Source organism: Aotus nancymaae, unplaced genomic scaffold (genome assembly GCF_030222135.1).
Source record: "Aotus nancymaae isolate 86718 unplaced genomic scaffold, 86718_ANA_hifiasm-v0.15.2.pri h1tg000057l, whole genome shotgun sequence".
NCBI lineage: Eukaryota > Metazoa > Chordata > Mammalia > Primates > Aotidae > Aotus > Aotus nancymaae.
This window is the reverse complement of record NW_026988471.1, coordinates 15,533,381-15,548,390: the sequence shown is the minus strand read 5'-3', so window position 1 is coordinate 15,548,390 and position 15,010 is coordinate 15,533,381. Positions and strand designations below refer to the sequence as shown.

The following is a 15,010-nucleotide window of genomic DNA, read 5'->3' as shown; positions in this document are numbered from 1 at the left end:
GAAATCATCTGTTGGATTCTTGGCAATACTTCCGACAACGGAACCGAAAACCTCATGACTTCATTGCAAAAGATGGCAGATGGAGCAGGGATATACAGCCCAGCCCAGCCATCTAAAATCGCTAACCTGGTTTAGCAAATACAGGCTCCCAGAAGTTATCAACCGAGCTACTTCATTCCCCTGCTGCGTATTTTCCCACAGAAAAGCAGCTGCTTATGTCACTTAAGAAATGTACCTGTAGTTGAGAAGTATTTTTTAACAGCACCTATTTTGTATCTGACATGTTGTAAGCCGATGATTAAATGGAAATGGGTAGTTTGTTTTGCCTGTAATTCAAAACAGTCAGAGGGTGTAATGTTGTATATGGGGTTCTGTGGTGACCAGGAGAAAGCGTGTCTGAGTCATCTGAATTCTAGACATGTCAGGGCCGGGCGCCTTCCTCCTGGGACACCCACTGGATGTCAGCCGATGGTTGGGAGGAGCCAGAAGTGCTGCTGACTTTGTAGAGCACTGTGGGACATCTGCAAGCCTTTGATGTCACTGACAGCAGGAGCCGCCCTGGCTCCCCATCAGGATTTCTCCAACTCTGAACCTTGTTGATGAGCTTGAAAGGTAGATTGTCTTAATCGCCCTCCTAAAATCACATCCAGTCTCCAGAAACATTCCTAAAGCCAAAACTGGACTGTTTTCCTCTACTCTTCTTTTCTTGTCCCCTGCTGGGGAAATCTTGGGGCCCCATTGTAGCGAAGTCAGACTCATGGTAAAACAAAGCGAGGTAGCAGGTGCAGATGCAGCCGCCAGCCTGACGATGTGGGAGGCCAGGTTGCGCTTGTAGCTCTGCTCCCAGCCCGGCACAAGGCATTGGCCAGGTGAGTGTTCCTAGACCTCAGGATTTCATAAACCAGTAACATATGCACATAAACCTGGCAAATTTAGGAGACAACTACAACATCATTTTATAAGATAAATAAAAACCTTGTGACGTAGAAATGGTGTTTCTATGAAACACCTACATGATGAAAGGCTCATCACGTAGGCTTTTTTTTTTTTTTTTCTCATTTTGCCTTGGAGGGACTGAGGCTTGGGAACCACCAGTCAGAACAATCCTAAGGACTTATTTTCCAGTGCTTACTACATGCCAGGCCTGTCCTAAGTGCTGGGAATACAAGGAGGTGTAAAAGCAGCCCTGCCCCAGAAGACAGGGAGATACCAGAGAAAGCATATATAATTATGGTTTGCTGTGATATGCACTGTCACATGGCACACAAGGCGTGTTAGGTGAGCAGAGAGGAGGAGCTCACTCACGAGAGTGGCTTTTGTTTTTGCTTGTGTAGAATAGAAGGGGAGGGGGAGGGCACAGGAAGTCCTTCCAAGGATCCTGATTTCCACCCTCCTACTTGAAAGCAGGTGTGGGGAAGCAATTGCCAAGACCTGGTGCTTAGAGGTCAGATAGAAGGGGATTCCAGTGACCCTGTTCTGTCATTGGTGAGCTGCAGCAAGTTTTTAAGTCTCTAAGATTCTTTATCTCTGAAATTGGGATAATTAGAGTAACTTTCATGTGGTTGTTGTAAAAAATAAAATATAGTAATACATAAAGCACCCTCCTCACTCTGGCCTGCAGATCATTAAGAATGTTAAGCAGACAGAGCAGCATGTGCCAGGGCCCTGAGGCAGTCAGGAGCAGAGCCCCTCTAGGGACGGGACGTGCAGGGCAAAGCTGGAGTGGAGGGACAGGAGCCAGGCTTTCTGTGCGCAGTGCATGCATTTGAATGCATTTTATCCAGCAGGCACTGAGGAGCCACAGAAGCATGTTAAGCAAGGAAGTAACATCTCAGATTTGTGATTAGGAAGATGTCTCTGCTGGCAGCATGGAAATGAGTGGAATGGAGACAAGACTGGTGTCAGGAAGATCAAGTTAGAGGCTATTTGCAGGACACTGGCAAGCTCTGCAAGGGTATGGATTAGGAAAATCAAGGTGAGGAGGAAGAGAAGTGTGCAAAATTATTCTCGACCACCAGCCAGGGTGTCCTTGCTAGGGAATAGAGAGCATTCTGAGTTCATCATGTCTTAGAAAATGAACTTGAAGTCCCATTTACTTTTTGTATTAATGGACAGAGCATGAGATTGATAGCCACTTCTAGTCTATTCTTTGACCCTAATGCTGGGGATTCTTGAGCCCATCCTTTTGTTGTAAAATGAGGGCTTTCAAAAGATGACCTCAGTTCTAATGTAGAGTATATTCTCAGCCAACCTGGATTCCCAGGATTCTTCACATCTGGGTGGCAGCTTGCTGCTTCTATGGAGCAAGCCCTTCCAGAAGACTTCATCCCACATGGTTTTCTCTTTTCCTTCAGATCCTGAGAAAACACCTCCCTTCCTGTAGACCCACTAGTGTAGACCCAGCCCCTTTGAAATCTAACGGAAGCTGTGGGCTCTCTCCCCAGAAAAATTAGCATATTGATTCAACAATACAGCATTTGGGGATGAAATTTGGGGATGTAGGAGGACTTTATATTATGAAGTCCAGGACCCATCTGGAAGACCTTGAGAAGGATACTTACATACCTGTTCATAGCGTTCTTACCTGTAAAATGAGTCTAATGATAACTTTCCTCCCTTTGACACATGCTGACACTGAAGATAAATGCAGTCAGACACATCTTTGACAAAGATGTGAAATTATATAAATATATGTCATTGCTGTATTCATGTTCAGTCTGTAGTTTAAATGCTATGTTGAAAAAAAAAAAAAAAAAAAAAAAAAAGGATGAGCCAGGATTTCCTTATTCCCAGAATGTTGAGTTGTAAGTAATCCGAGTCCTCGATTTCTTTAAGTCTTTGCACCAGAGATGCCAGAGATTATAGATTCTGGAAGCTATTGGGTTATTCAAAATGATAAGACAATCTACCCCTTCTGGTAGAGGTCTTATTATCTGTTAGAGATGAGTATTATCGTCTTAGACCTTAAGAAAAATGTTAGAAAATAAACCCTGGTAGGGCTGCTGTTGTATTTATTTATTTTCTCACCTTCTGTTCATTATTGATAAAAAGTAGCATTGGCTTAGGAATTGTCCTTTCAAATAGTCATAACCAAAAAAGAAATATCCTAGGAGCTTGTTATCTAATCATGAAGACTGAGCATTGAAATTTCGGTGTACGCAGGCAGAGGTCATCATTCACACTGCCCTGTTCCCTGGGCTTGCATCCTTTGACGTGTCTTATTCATAGAAAACAAACAAATTTCTCCATAAACCGTGATCACATCTTTTTAAAATAATCTCTGCTTGATTTCATTTGGTTTTATACTCTGGGAGTGCAGCTAATGTTATCAATTTAATTTTTTTTCTTCTAAACAAAAATATAGCTCCAAATAGTGAAAAAAAAGTGTCTGTGTGTATGAAATCTCTTCCCTTTTTTGAAACTGGAAATGTGACTAGAAAATTATTTTTTAAAGAGAGTCATGGTTTTCCACTGAGTAGCCTTAAAGCCAACTCTCATAGAAGTGGTTTTGAGCTGAGAGCCAAGAAAGCGGTCATAGGAAATACCATGTGTGCCTCCAAAATTGTCACCCTTTAAAGATGAGTGCCTCCCTTGGCAAGGGTATACCTCTTTAGAATCACTGCTCCCACTCCTAAAGTGACTAGAGAAACGCCCTTCTTCTGGACTACTTGGGGGAAAAAAATTGAAAGACCCATTTTAAAATACTAGTGCAATAAATGAATCTTGCGGAATAAATCTTCGGTTTTCAGAGGATTGATGAGTCACCCAATGTGTATCCTGTGTTCCCTTCACACTCAGAATCCCTCTCTAGCTGGAGGTCTTCTCTCACCCAACCCGGATTCCCAGGATTCTTCACGTGTGGGTGGCAGCTTGCTTCTTCTATGGAGCAAGCCCTTCCAGAAGACTTCGCCCCACATGGTTTTCTCTTTTCCTTCAGTTCCTGAAGAAACACCTCCCTTCCTGTACATGCTATTGAGTAGCACTGGTGTAGACCCAGCCCCTTTGGAATCTAATGGAAACTGTGGGCTCTCTCCCCAGAAAAACAAGTATGTCCATTCAGCAATACAGCATCCTCCACACACCTTCGGCTGACCACACTCTCTGAAGTCCCCAAGCAGGGGCCTCCTAGGGATGTGGGGCCCTAGGACTTCTCCTGTGCAGAAAAGAGCATAGACTTCAGATTCACAGATTTTCAATGTCAAATGTGACTCTATCTTTTATTCTCTTGTAGTATTTGGAAAGTTGCTTAGCCATTTGAGCCTCCATTTTATCCCCCCAATCAATATGAAGATAATGATAGCTACCTGAAGTTTGCTGTAAGTTTTGAATGAAATAAAGTGTGTGAACGCTTCAAGTATAGTGCCGCATGCACAGTGGGCACTCAATCAAATGCTGATGTTCCTGTTTCTCTCATAAATAGTAGTAATAACTATAATTACTCTGTTACTTAATATGTATCGGGTACAAACTATTATTTTCACATTCAATTAATATCTTTGAGTACTTAGGATTTACCAGGAATGTACTTTTAGATAGATTAAATTGTTTAATTAAACTCGTGCTGTTTCCCGAAATAGAATGTGCATCACCTGAATGCTGAAGCCATGTCCTTTCTCAGTGCATACCCCACCTGTAAGTGCCCTGGGGATTAATTCTCTCAGAGTAATTGTTAAAGGGAGCATTTTTATTAGAAAACCAAAGGAGGTAGAAGAAACTTGCCACCCAAACTGTTATCAGATTACCTTTTCATGGGACAGGCATTGCTCTTTCCTTTTACTTAAGTAGGTCACTGTCACCAAGAGAGTCAGTGTTGACGAAGATAAACCAGATCTCCTAGGACTGGAGTGGGCAGCCACCCCAAGTCCCCTGCTTCAGATTGCTAGAAAATCTACATGTTAACTCTATGTTCTTTGACATTTCATTTCTTTTCAGTAGCAGTATTTATGAACTACTTTGGGTGAGTTCTCTTTATTAGATAATTATTTTCCTTAGACTTTGTGCTATATGACATGGGGTACACATAGACACAACTGTTTGGTTAAAAAGTAAAATCTGGCTGGGCCCGGTGGCTTGCACCTCTAATCCCAGCACTTTGGGAGTCTGAGGTGGGCGGACCACAAAGTCAGGAGATCAAGACCATCCTGGCCAACAAGGTGAAACCCCATCTCTACTAAAAATACAAAAATTAGCCAGGCATGAAGGCAGCTGCCTGTAATTCCAGCTACTTGGGCAGCTGAGGCAGGAGAATTGCTTGAACCTGGGAGGCGGAGGTTGCAGTGAGCCAAGATTGCGCCACTGCACTCCAGCCTGGGCAACAGAGTGAGACTCAGTCTCAAAAAAGAAAAACAAAGGTAAAATATTGGTGATAATCTGAGTATTGTTAAAAGAGTGACCTCATCATTCATATTTTTAAAAGCATTTTTATGCTTGGGAATTTTGCATTAAATATGGGTTTAAATTTTTGTAAAATTACCTGAAGCTTCTAATTATCACAAACTTATGTAAAAATTGTTCTTTTGAAAATTTAATTGTTTTTCATAAGAATTTATATTTTTAATCAGCTTCTACACTTAATTTTAATAATTCTAAGTTTTCCAATCTCTAATAATGTATGTCTTCCCCCAAGTATATTTTGAATATGAAATAAGAAAACGTATCTAAAATACAGTGTCTTGAATGTAGAAAAATCTCTTTCAGCCATTAATGCCTATAAGCATTTACCTGGCTATAGTTTAATGTGGAGAAGATATGCATAAAGGACCATGGATCTTAGGACACCAAACTTGAAACATAAAGAAAAATGGAAATCATGTGGAATCATACGATGCTGGGGACGTCAATCCATTTATCAGATTCCCTGAATACCTTAAACTATAAGAGGAGCTGTAATGTTGAACAATTTTATGTAATATTTTCCCAGCCCTTTACAATACACATGGTGCTTTCACACTCAGTTCATTTAAGCTTGCAAAAGTTCCATGCAGGAGATACTATTATATTACTGTTTTGCAGATGAGGAACCCAAGACTCACAGCTACAATGACTTGCTCTGGAGTAACAGGCAGTTAGGTGGTACACTTTTTTCTATGATCCCGTTCACGTATTACTTATAGTATGCACCCCTTTGGATAAGCCATGTTGTTACTTTGGCCTACTCTGTCTTTCAGATTCTCAAAACTGTGTCTTAATCTCTGTAAATTAGTCCCAGGTTACAATGCATCGGGAAATAGACCCAGCAAATGCCAGGGACCCAGTGACCCAGATGCCCAGACACCTTCACTTCAGTAGAGAAGGGGCGAAGTCCTGTAAAATCTAGGCAGGGAAGACTGGCGCCTCTGAGAGTAAAAGGCCACCCGGAGAGGACACAGATGAAAGGAGGGCCACCTTCCAATGCCCCTCTCCAAAGCAGAAACATCCAAATAAAGGATGTTGATTTTCAAGACCCCATCCCCTCATGAGTGTGTATCCAACTGGTATATGCTCTGCTGTCTCTTCACCTGGTAGCCAAGACCTTGTACAGGTTGAGTATCCTTTATCCAAAATGCTTGGGACCAGAAGCGTTTTGATTTCAGATTTTTTTTTGATTATCATACCTCCTGGTCGAACATTCCAGGTACAAAAATCTGGAGTCCAATAAGCATTTCCTTTGAGTGTCATGTCAGTGCTCAAAAAGTTTTAGGCTGGGCTTGGTGGCTCACGCCTGTAATTCCAGCACTTTGGAAGTCTGAGGCGAGCGGACACCTGAGGTCAGCAGTTCAAGACCAGGCTGACCAACATGGAGAAGCCCCATCTCCACTAAAACTACAAAATTAGCTAGGCCTGGTGGTACATGTCTGTAATCCCAGCTACTTGGGAGGCTGAGGCAGGAGAACCACTTGAACCCTGGTGGTGGAAGTTGCGGTAAGCTGAGATCATGCTATTGCACTCCAGCCTGGACAAGAGCAAAACTCTGTCTCAAAACAAACAAACAAAAAAGTTTTAGATTTTAGAGCATTTCAGATTTCAGGTTTTTGAAATTGGAATACTCAACTTGTACTCTCTCCTTGCTCCGCCCCCACCAGACCCTCCCCACAGGAATGAATTTAGATCTGAAAACTTGCATGTGCACCAGTGTAGCTACATTATGTCCGGGTAGGACTTCAACTTAGAAATGATTTCTGAAGATGCCAAGGGAGTCAGTGTGTGCGTGTGTGTGTGTGTGTGTGTGTGTGTGTGTGTGTGTGTCTAAAGTAAGCCTAAACTTTACAGTATATACAACATACTAGATTTAAGTAATAAACTCTACACATAGCTCTACAAATACGAATGCTCTACAAATTACTACTTAAACTGTTTTATGCCTAGAACATCTCTTATCCTCCTTTATGCATTCTATTTCTAATCTTTCAGTATTTTTTTTACCTACATTTTTTGCCATACTTCTCTCCTTCTTGAAATGTTTCTCCTTCTCCGCTTTGGGAGAAATGGAGACATTTCCTATTCTCTGAACCTACATAAGCAGTTTATTTATCTGTAGAAACTGCCACGAATCATCATCATTTTAAGAAACTGAGATTAAAGTCCTCCTAGGGATCTCAGAGCGCTTGCTGGATTGCCGTATTCCCTCTGATATAAGCTCCCACACCATAGAGAAAAGTGATGAACTGACGTCCTTTGAGATGGACCCAGCGCCAGGTCACATTAGGAGGGTATCCATGGAATCACCAAATAGAATGTAGAATCCAGAATTTCCAGCTCTTCAGAGTACACCCCAGCCAAGCTACTCTGTCACCCATTTGGCCGTGAAACCACAGCTCTGCCCATGGGAGCTCAGAGACTCAACTCATTCTCAAATATGACTTCCTCTGTGAAACAGCCTCTTCTCTTAGAAACCAGAGGAGGTTTCACTTTGTCTTGACTCTCTCTTAGCCATGACTCTTTTTCCTTTTTTCAATAAAAAAAAAAAGAGCTGTACTTCTCTAGTATAACCTGTTTGTATTTTCTGAACACCAAATATTGAAGGGGACACTTCTTTTCTTTGGCTATCCAGGATCCCAAAGTGATAAGCCATCAACAAATGTCCTGGATCGGATGGCTTATAATTCATCTACTTCTTGCCGCTACCTTTACTTTACTGTTTCACTTTTTCTGTCCTACTCCTTCTACTTCTGTTACTTATTTGCATTCTGTAACAGTGCATAATAACTAAAGTCATTTTATTGAATGAGATAACTTAAGAAGCTCTATATGTATTAAGTAAGCTATTTCACTAGTACTGTGTTAATGGCTATGTATATTTTGTATTTACTGACGAGCTGCTTGAAAAATAATTGGAGAGTGTCTGTTATGCAGAATATGGATGAGAGGTCTTTCCAAGTAAAACTCTAGTTCCAATTAAAAATGACTGTGGTGTCTACTAGGTGACCATCTGTGTGATAATGGACCAATTCACTCTGCAGATCTCACTAAACCAGAAGATACTCCCATGAATTCTTATCACCTTGGCATGGGGCAGTAAGCATCAAATCATTTGACCATAACAAAATGAAACACAGCTTTTCTAGGTTCCATGAAACTAGACTTGAACTCTGTTTCTACACAGTGTCCACAGCCATTGTTCTAGAGGTCCCTGCTTGAGAGGTAACACATCTAGAATACTGGGAGTTTCAAGTAATTAATCTTGGTTGATGTTAGAATGATGTTCCAAAATATCTGATGATATCAGCCAAACCACTGAGATAACATTTTGAAGAGCTAGAATTCCTCAGCTAATATTTGGACATATTTTTACATGTGTTTGTTTCTATCTGTTATGAGTTTCAAAGGCTTGACATATTTTCTACTCAGGTACTCTGAAAGTAAAATCACATACAAGACAGAATTTTAGGAGGAAGCCCAATCCATGTAAGTCCCTTATGACACATTCATAGCACAAAACTAAGAAACTTAAGAATATTTAACTTCCATCAAACAGTAAAATCATCTTCCTACAAGAAGTGACTCCAAGTCCAAGCTGAAATTGTTCATTAAGCTGGAAACAGATTATTTCTTTTTTTATTTTTTTACTTTAGGTGCATACTATATCTGGCACTTCTCCCTATGTTATCCCTCCCCACCCTCCCCACCCTCAAACAGATTATTTCTTAGAGACCCAGGAGGATTAGTGAATGCTGCTTAGTGGCAGGAGTGGATTCTACCAGCCCAAGCTTTAGTTTGGCAGAACCTACCTCAAACAGGATTTTGCTCAAAAATATCTTAAAAGGAAATGTGCATAAATGCAGGGATAGAATGGAAGAATAACAGAAAGGACAGAGAATAATCTTCGGGGAGGGAGAAGTATGGTGTTTGCTTTCCATTGTGTGTGTGTGTGTGTGCGTGTGTGTGTGTGTGTGTGTGTGCATGTCCACAATATTCCTACACCTCAAGGTTGGAGATGTCTAGGATGTGTCTAGTCCACCCTTCTGCCCAACACATAACTCATTTTTCCAACGATGTTAAGGGGTGATATAGCATTTTTCTACTTAAATATCACCATTGAGAGAAAACTCACTATTTCAGTAGGCAAGTCACTTAATATTTAGATAACTATAATGTTTAGAATTTTTTTCTCATCATTTCTCTGTTAGTCTTCTCTTCCTTAGAGCGACATACAGCCTATTATAATCCCCCTTCCATAGGCTAATCCTTAACAAGTATTAACTATCACCATCATCAATAATAAAAGCATGTAATTTTTCTTGAGCACTTCCTGTAAGTGCTATGCTAAGCATTTTATACTTTTATGTCATTAATTCTCACAACTTGATGAAATAGATCCTTTTCAAAAGTTTATTTTACAGATGAGGAAACTGAGGCCTTACAGAGCTGAAGTCTCTTGTTCTGGGTAACAGAGGTAGTAGAAAACGGTTGGGATTAGACACCGGCCATCTAACACAGGGTAGACTCCTTAAACAGTCTCTCTTCTGGTTTCACGTTAGTGATTTATATTGAGGAGTATGTCTGCAAATGTGTGTTTTCCCAGCGGAGGATTATGGAGACCAGATTCCACCACTTGCTGCATATTCTCATGCACAGAGTCATACTTGCAGTGCATTCTTCTCTCGCCACGTCTTGCTTAGAGTGCTGTGTTTTTTAAAATTCCTTGTATCAACATAAATATTGTTGGAAACCATAGGCATTGAAAATTGAAGCCCAGCAGTTCCCTTGCACCAGTTCAGTAATTTTTCAAATTAATCTTCACAAACTGAGGTATCTGAGGCACAAGAATTCACTTACGGTAGAGTTAGAGGAATGTCTTCCCAAGAGCACATTGCCCAGCATTTAATTGCTCTTCCATAAATATGTGTTGAATGAATGAGTGGCTTGGTGACTTCCCTAAGAAGATAATATCTAGAGCTGAGAGCAGTAAAATTTTTTCTGTTTATTAAAAAACCCCTACATTTTAGCTATTCTTCTTTTTTTTAAGTTGAGACTGAAGATATGTAACAAGTTTATATTTTTTCTGTTGATTTGCTTCACCTTTGCAGATGTCTTAGGCTGCAGTTTTACTGAGAGTCACTTTTTGGGCATTATGCCTTTTCATTTTTAAGCTTCCAGAAGTATCCAACCTCATTACCACTGAAACATCAAATCACAAGATCCTCTAATTTGCCTGGGAGCCACTCCTCTGAGAAATCTGGCCTCTTATACATGTTAAGAGGAGTTCCTGGAGTGTAAATCTGTGTTTTCTAAATTCTATTCCTCGTGAGCTTTCTGGAACTTAGGTTTTTGGACAGGTATTTTAAAAATGCCCTCTTTGTTGTCTTGTCCACTGATATGACATGTTTCACATCTATTGCAAGGAAACAAAGCAAAGCTGAAACATTTGTTGTAAGAATCCAGGGGATTACGAAAAGTGGAAGGGAAGCACTTCGGAAAATATTCCTAAACTTTATCGCCTATAACAAAATTACCTGATTCTTTTCATAGAATATTCTTTTGTGTGTTTGGTGTTTTATATGGAGTGCAAGTGTATTCTCCAGAGAGAGCTTATAACACTTCTATCATTGTCATACTTTGTATGGCTTAGGCCACATGTCCCTAGTTTTAGAGACCCAGCACAGCTCGGAGACATTTATCTGCCACCAATTTAGAAATGAGTTGCTACCTTATTGCTCAACCCCTGGGTAGAGATGCTTTCTTTCTGGTCTTCAACGGTAGCTATAGCTGGTCCATGGGTATTCATGCAAGTCTTTTTTTATGTTGCTAATGGTATTTGGTTTTGTGTTGCCTTTCCTAGGTTTGCTGGGATGGGAAACCTGCTCAAAGTCCTTACCAGGGAAATTGAAAACTATCCACACTTTTTCCTGGATTTTGAAAGTAAGTTTCAAAAATCGTAATAATGGAAACTTTTTTACATACCTTAGTTTGTTGATAAGGAAGTTATAACATAAAGATGTTATATGATACTTTAACCAAATCCAAAGGTCACTGTATTAGTCTGTTCTCATGCTGCTGGTAAAGACATACCCGAGACTGGGTAATTTATCAAGGAAAGCGGTTTAACTGACTCACGGTTCCACATGGCCCGAGAGAGGCCTCACAATCATAATGGAAGAGCAAGGGACATCTTACATGGCAGCAGCCAAGAGAGAGCTTGTGTAGGGGAACTCTCCTTTATAAAACCATCAGATCTTGTGAAACTCTTATTCACTGTCATGGGAACAGTATGGGAAAGACCTGTTCCCATGATTCAATTACCTCCCATCGGGTCCTTCCCACAACACATGGGAATTATGGGAGCTAGAATTCAAGATGAGATTTGAGTGGAGACACAGCCAAATCATATCAGTCACTATGCATTTTTTTTCTGAAATTATTTCTAATGTCATTTTTCTTCTTCTTTGTCCTAATTTTTAAGAAATCCAATGGAAAATGTGTTTAATGTACCCATGGTTTTCTTTGACTTGAGAAGTGATCAACTTTTGTATCCCTAGCATAAATAAAGGATCATTTTAGTCTTTGTTTTCCTTTTGAAGGTCATAAGCCCACAATTATTAAGTGCACACAGAGGAAAAAAAAAGATGTGAAGAAAATCATCACATATTTTTCCTAAATATGTTTATGAATTACTGTATCACATTCCAAAGAAAATACTCAGGACAGTAAATTACAAAGATTCATATAAAAAAAAATTGCTAAATGTGAAAGAAAATGGTTATCAATACCAGAAATAAGGCTTACAGAATATTTTTAGTCATTTTCTTTATTCTTTATGTATTATTTGGTTTTAGGAACCATTTCAGGATTTTGACCATATATATATATAATATATATATTATATATATTATATGATATATTATTATATATTATATATTATATTATTATATATTTTATTGTATATTATATGTAATATATATTTTATATATTACATATAATATATAAATTTATATATAAAAATATAAATATACAAAATATATATTATATAAAATATATATTTTGTATATTTATATTTTTATTATATATTTATATTTTATTATATATTTATTATATTATATATTTTTTATTATATATTATATTTATATATTATATATTTGTATATAATATATAATATATTTATATATAATTATTTGTTATTTTATTATATATATTTATATTTTATATAATATATATATTATGTATAATAATATATATTATATATATATATTATCTTTTATCCAAACGGTTATGTTTCTCTTGTCAAAAGCTTTAAGTTTTTCTCAGGAGAAATGTCTTAAGAATCATGACTGAAAAAACAAAACAAAAGAGAGACCCTTTCTTATTTGTTGATTGAATATATTGACAAATGGGAATGAGGACATGAATGAGGCACATTTATGTTTACTCAAACTAAACTCATGTTTCTTCCTTAACTTTCATGTTCACCCCTTTTCAAAATTCCAATTCCACAATAGCAAGCACAGTTAAATGTCTTTTTTTCCCCAGTAATCACCATCTGTTACACACTCTAATATGCTTTAAACTTTAATTTTTCAAGTACTTTATCTCCATTAAAAATAATAGTTGGGACTTCCTTGCGTATAGATTAAACCTTCTAACACGAGTTTGCTAAGGAAATGCTATAAGACCCATCCAAGATGCACTAAACCAAAAGCAGAAGCTCCAGAGCTGTAATTTTTGGGGTCTTTGGAGGGTTTTAAATAGCTTCTTGAAAAGGAAAAGGGTCCCCAAAGCTCATATATTCTAAAAACACATTTAATATAGATTATAGTCGATGAAAGATGCCTCACGTTGCATTTAACTCAGTGTGCTATGTTGTTATTGTTTGGCTTGGTTTGGTTTGGTAAGGGGTTTAGCAAGAGGCAGAGTGGGTTGATATGTCAAACAAATGGGATTTTTTTGCTGGTTTAACTTTTGATATTCCTCTAAAAAATACACACACACACACACACACACACACGTTGTTAAAAGAATGATTTACTAATTTTTAAAAAAATTTTACAAAACAAATTAGCTATAATCTTACCACCCTTCTTTTACTATTTACATGTTTAATTGTTCCATCCATTTCTTATCAGATGCATTCTACATTGTTGCACTCAGTGTGTACCAAGGCCAAAATAGTAATAACACGTCCCATTTATTCATAACTGTGGGGGTGTGTAAAGGCCTGAAAGTAGGAGACTAATGTGCTTGTTCTTTCTTGGAAGCCCAGAATTCTGTGTGCATCTGTGCATGCTCGCATGTACCTCCCAAAATTCAGCAGCCCCACTTGCCTGCTTAGCTGTTCTTGGTCTCAGCTTTTTATGCTTCCAGAAAGAACAGCGTTGAGTTCTTGGTCAACTCTAATCTCAAAAGCCTTTAAAGTGATTCAAGTAGAATTTGCAGGGATTTAAAACTTGTTGTTAACTGGTATTCTCCTGAGCATCAGATTTCTGAGTCTGTGTTCAAAAACTCCATCCCTCACCACCATAGCAGGCAGGGAGCCGTTGAGAGGGGCTTCTGCACTGCCCCCACTGCCCCCACCCCCTGCTACTACCAGAGTACTCTGGTTTGCCCAGTCTAGTACTTTGAATATTTTCTTAATGTTTTATGTAAAGAAAGGTCATGGTGGCTAAATAGAGCATTTGGAAGTCTCAAATTTTGATGATGGTTTATCATACTAAAACTCCATTTGTCAGTGTAATGTCCTCAAGAGAAAGAAGTGTGGACTGGATTCCCATGTCTGGTGGCTTATTACTGGGACTAGAGCTATAGTATTTAAGGAAGACATAGAACTATAAATTTATAAACATATATAAAATCCTGCTTATTTTCCCATCAGTCCCATGGAGAAGATTAACTTTATTCCACTGAGACTCTGAGAAGATAAATAACTAGGGTGAAGTCACACAGGGAATGACTAGGAAATCAAGATGGGAACACAGATCTCTTTGGCTCTCCTCCTCCCCTGGCTTTCCTTCCCTAAGTGCTTACCACCAGCAGCTTCCTAGAAGAGCTATTGCCATTGTTCTATCCTTGACCAGAGAGGGACATCTTAGTTGTCTGCAAGCTAAGACATTTCATGGGAAAAAAAAATTATCCTGAAAATCCTATTTCCTAAATATGACTTTTAAGAAACAGTGATGATGGGCTGGAGGGGTAGAGAAGGTGGGCTGACATCTCATGATTTCTCCTTGAGTCTCTGGATTTCAACTCAGTCCACTAAGGGTGTGCTGAGTATGGTTGTGAGTGTACTTGTAAGTTACTCAGTGTTAGGGACATAGAAGTAAACAAGAGCAGCAAGTCTCAGGCTAGAGTGGAGGACAATATAGGCACTGGGTTCAAGGCGAAATAAATAAAGGACTTATAAGAGCACAGTGTGGCATGGGAGTAAGGAAGGAAAAGTGTACATCTACTCTCGGGAGACAGAAGGCTATGGGAGGAATTGAAGTCTTTTTGTAAGAGGTGGCATTTGGAATGGGCTTTAAAGAATGAGTGGTTTTTCTACAAGCACAGATAGGGAGAGTTTTTTACCAGATGGAAACAGTATGATTAAAGGCATAGAAACTGG

At 39.0% G+C, this 15,010-nt stretch overlaps 1 protein-coding gene across 1 annotated transcript in view; it reads left to right on the top strand.

Annotated features, from left to right (window-relative positions):
* The window catches only part of CYRIA (CYFIP related Rac1 interactor A), a 111,010-nt gene that overhangs the window by 62,383 nt on the left and 33,617 nt on the right, over window positions 1–15,010 (top strand). Inside the window, exon 3 of the mRNA XM_021669019.2 lies at window positions 11,258–11,337. Within this exon, the coding sequence (XP_021524694.1) occupies window positions 11,268–11,337 (70 nt within the window). The 5' untranslated portion in view covers window positions 11,258–11,267. The remainder of the gene's footprint in view (window positions 1–11,257; window positions 11,338–15,010) is intronic.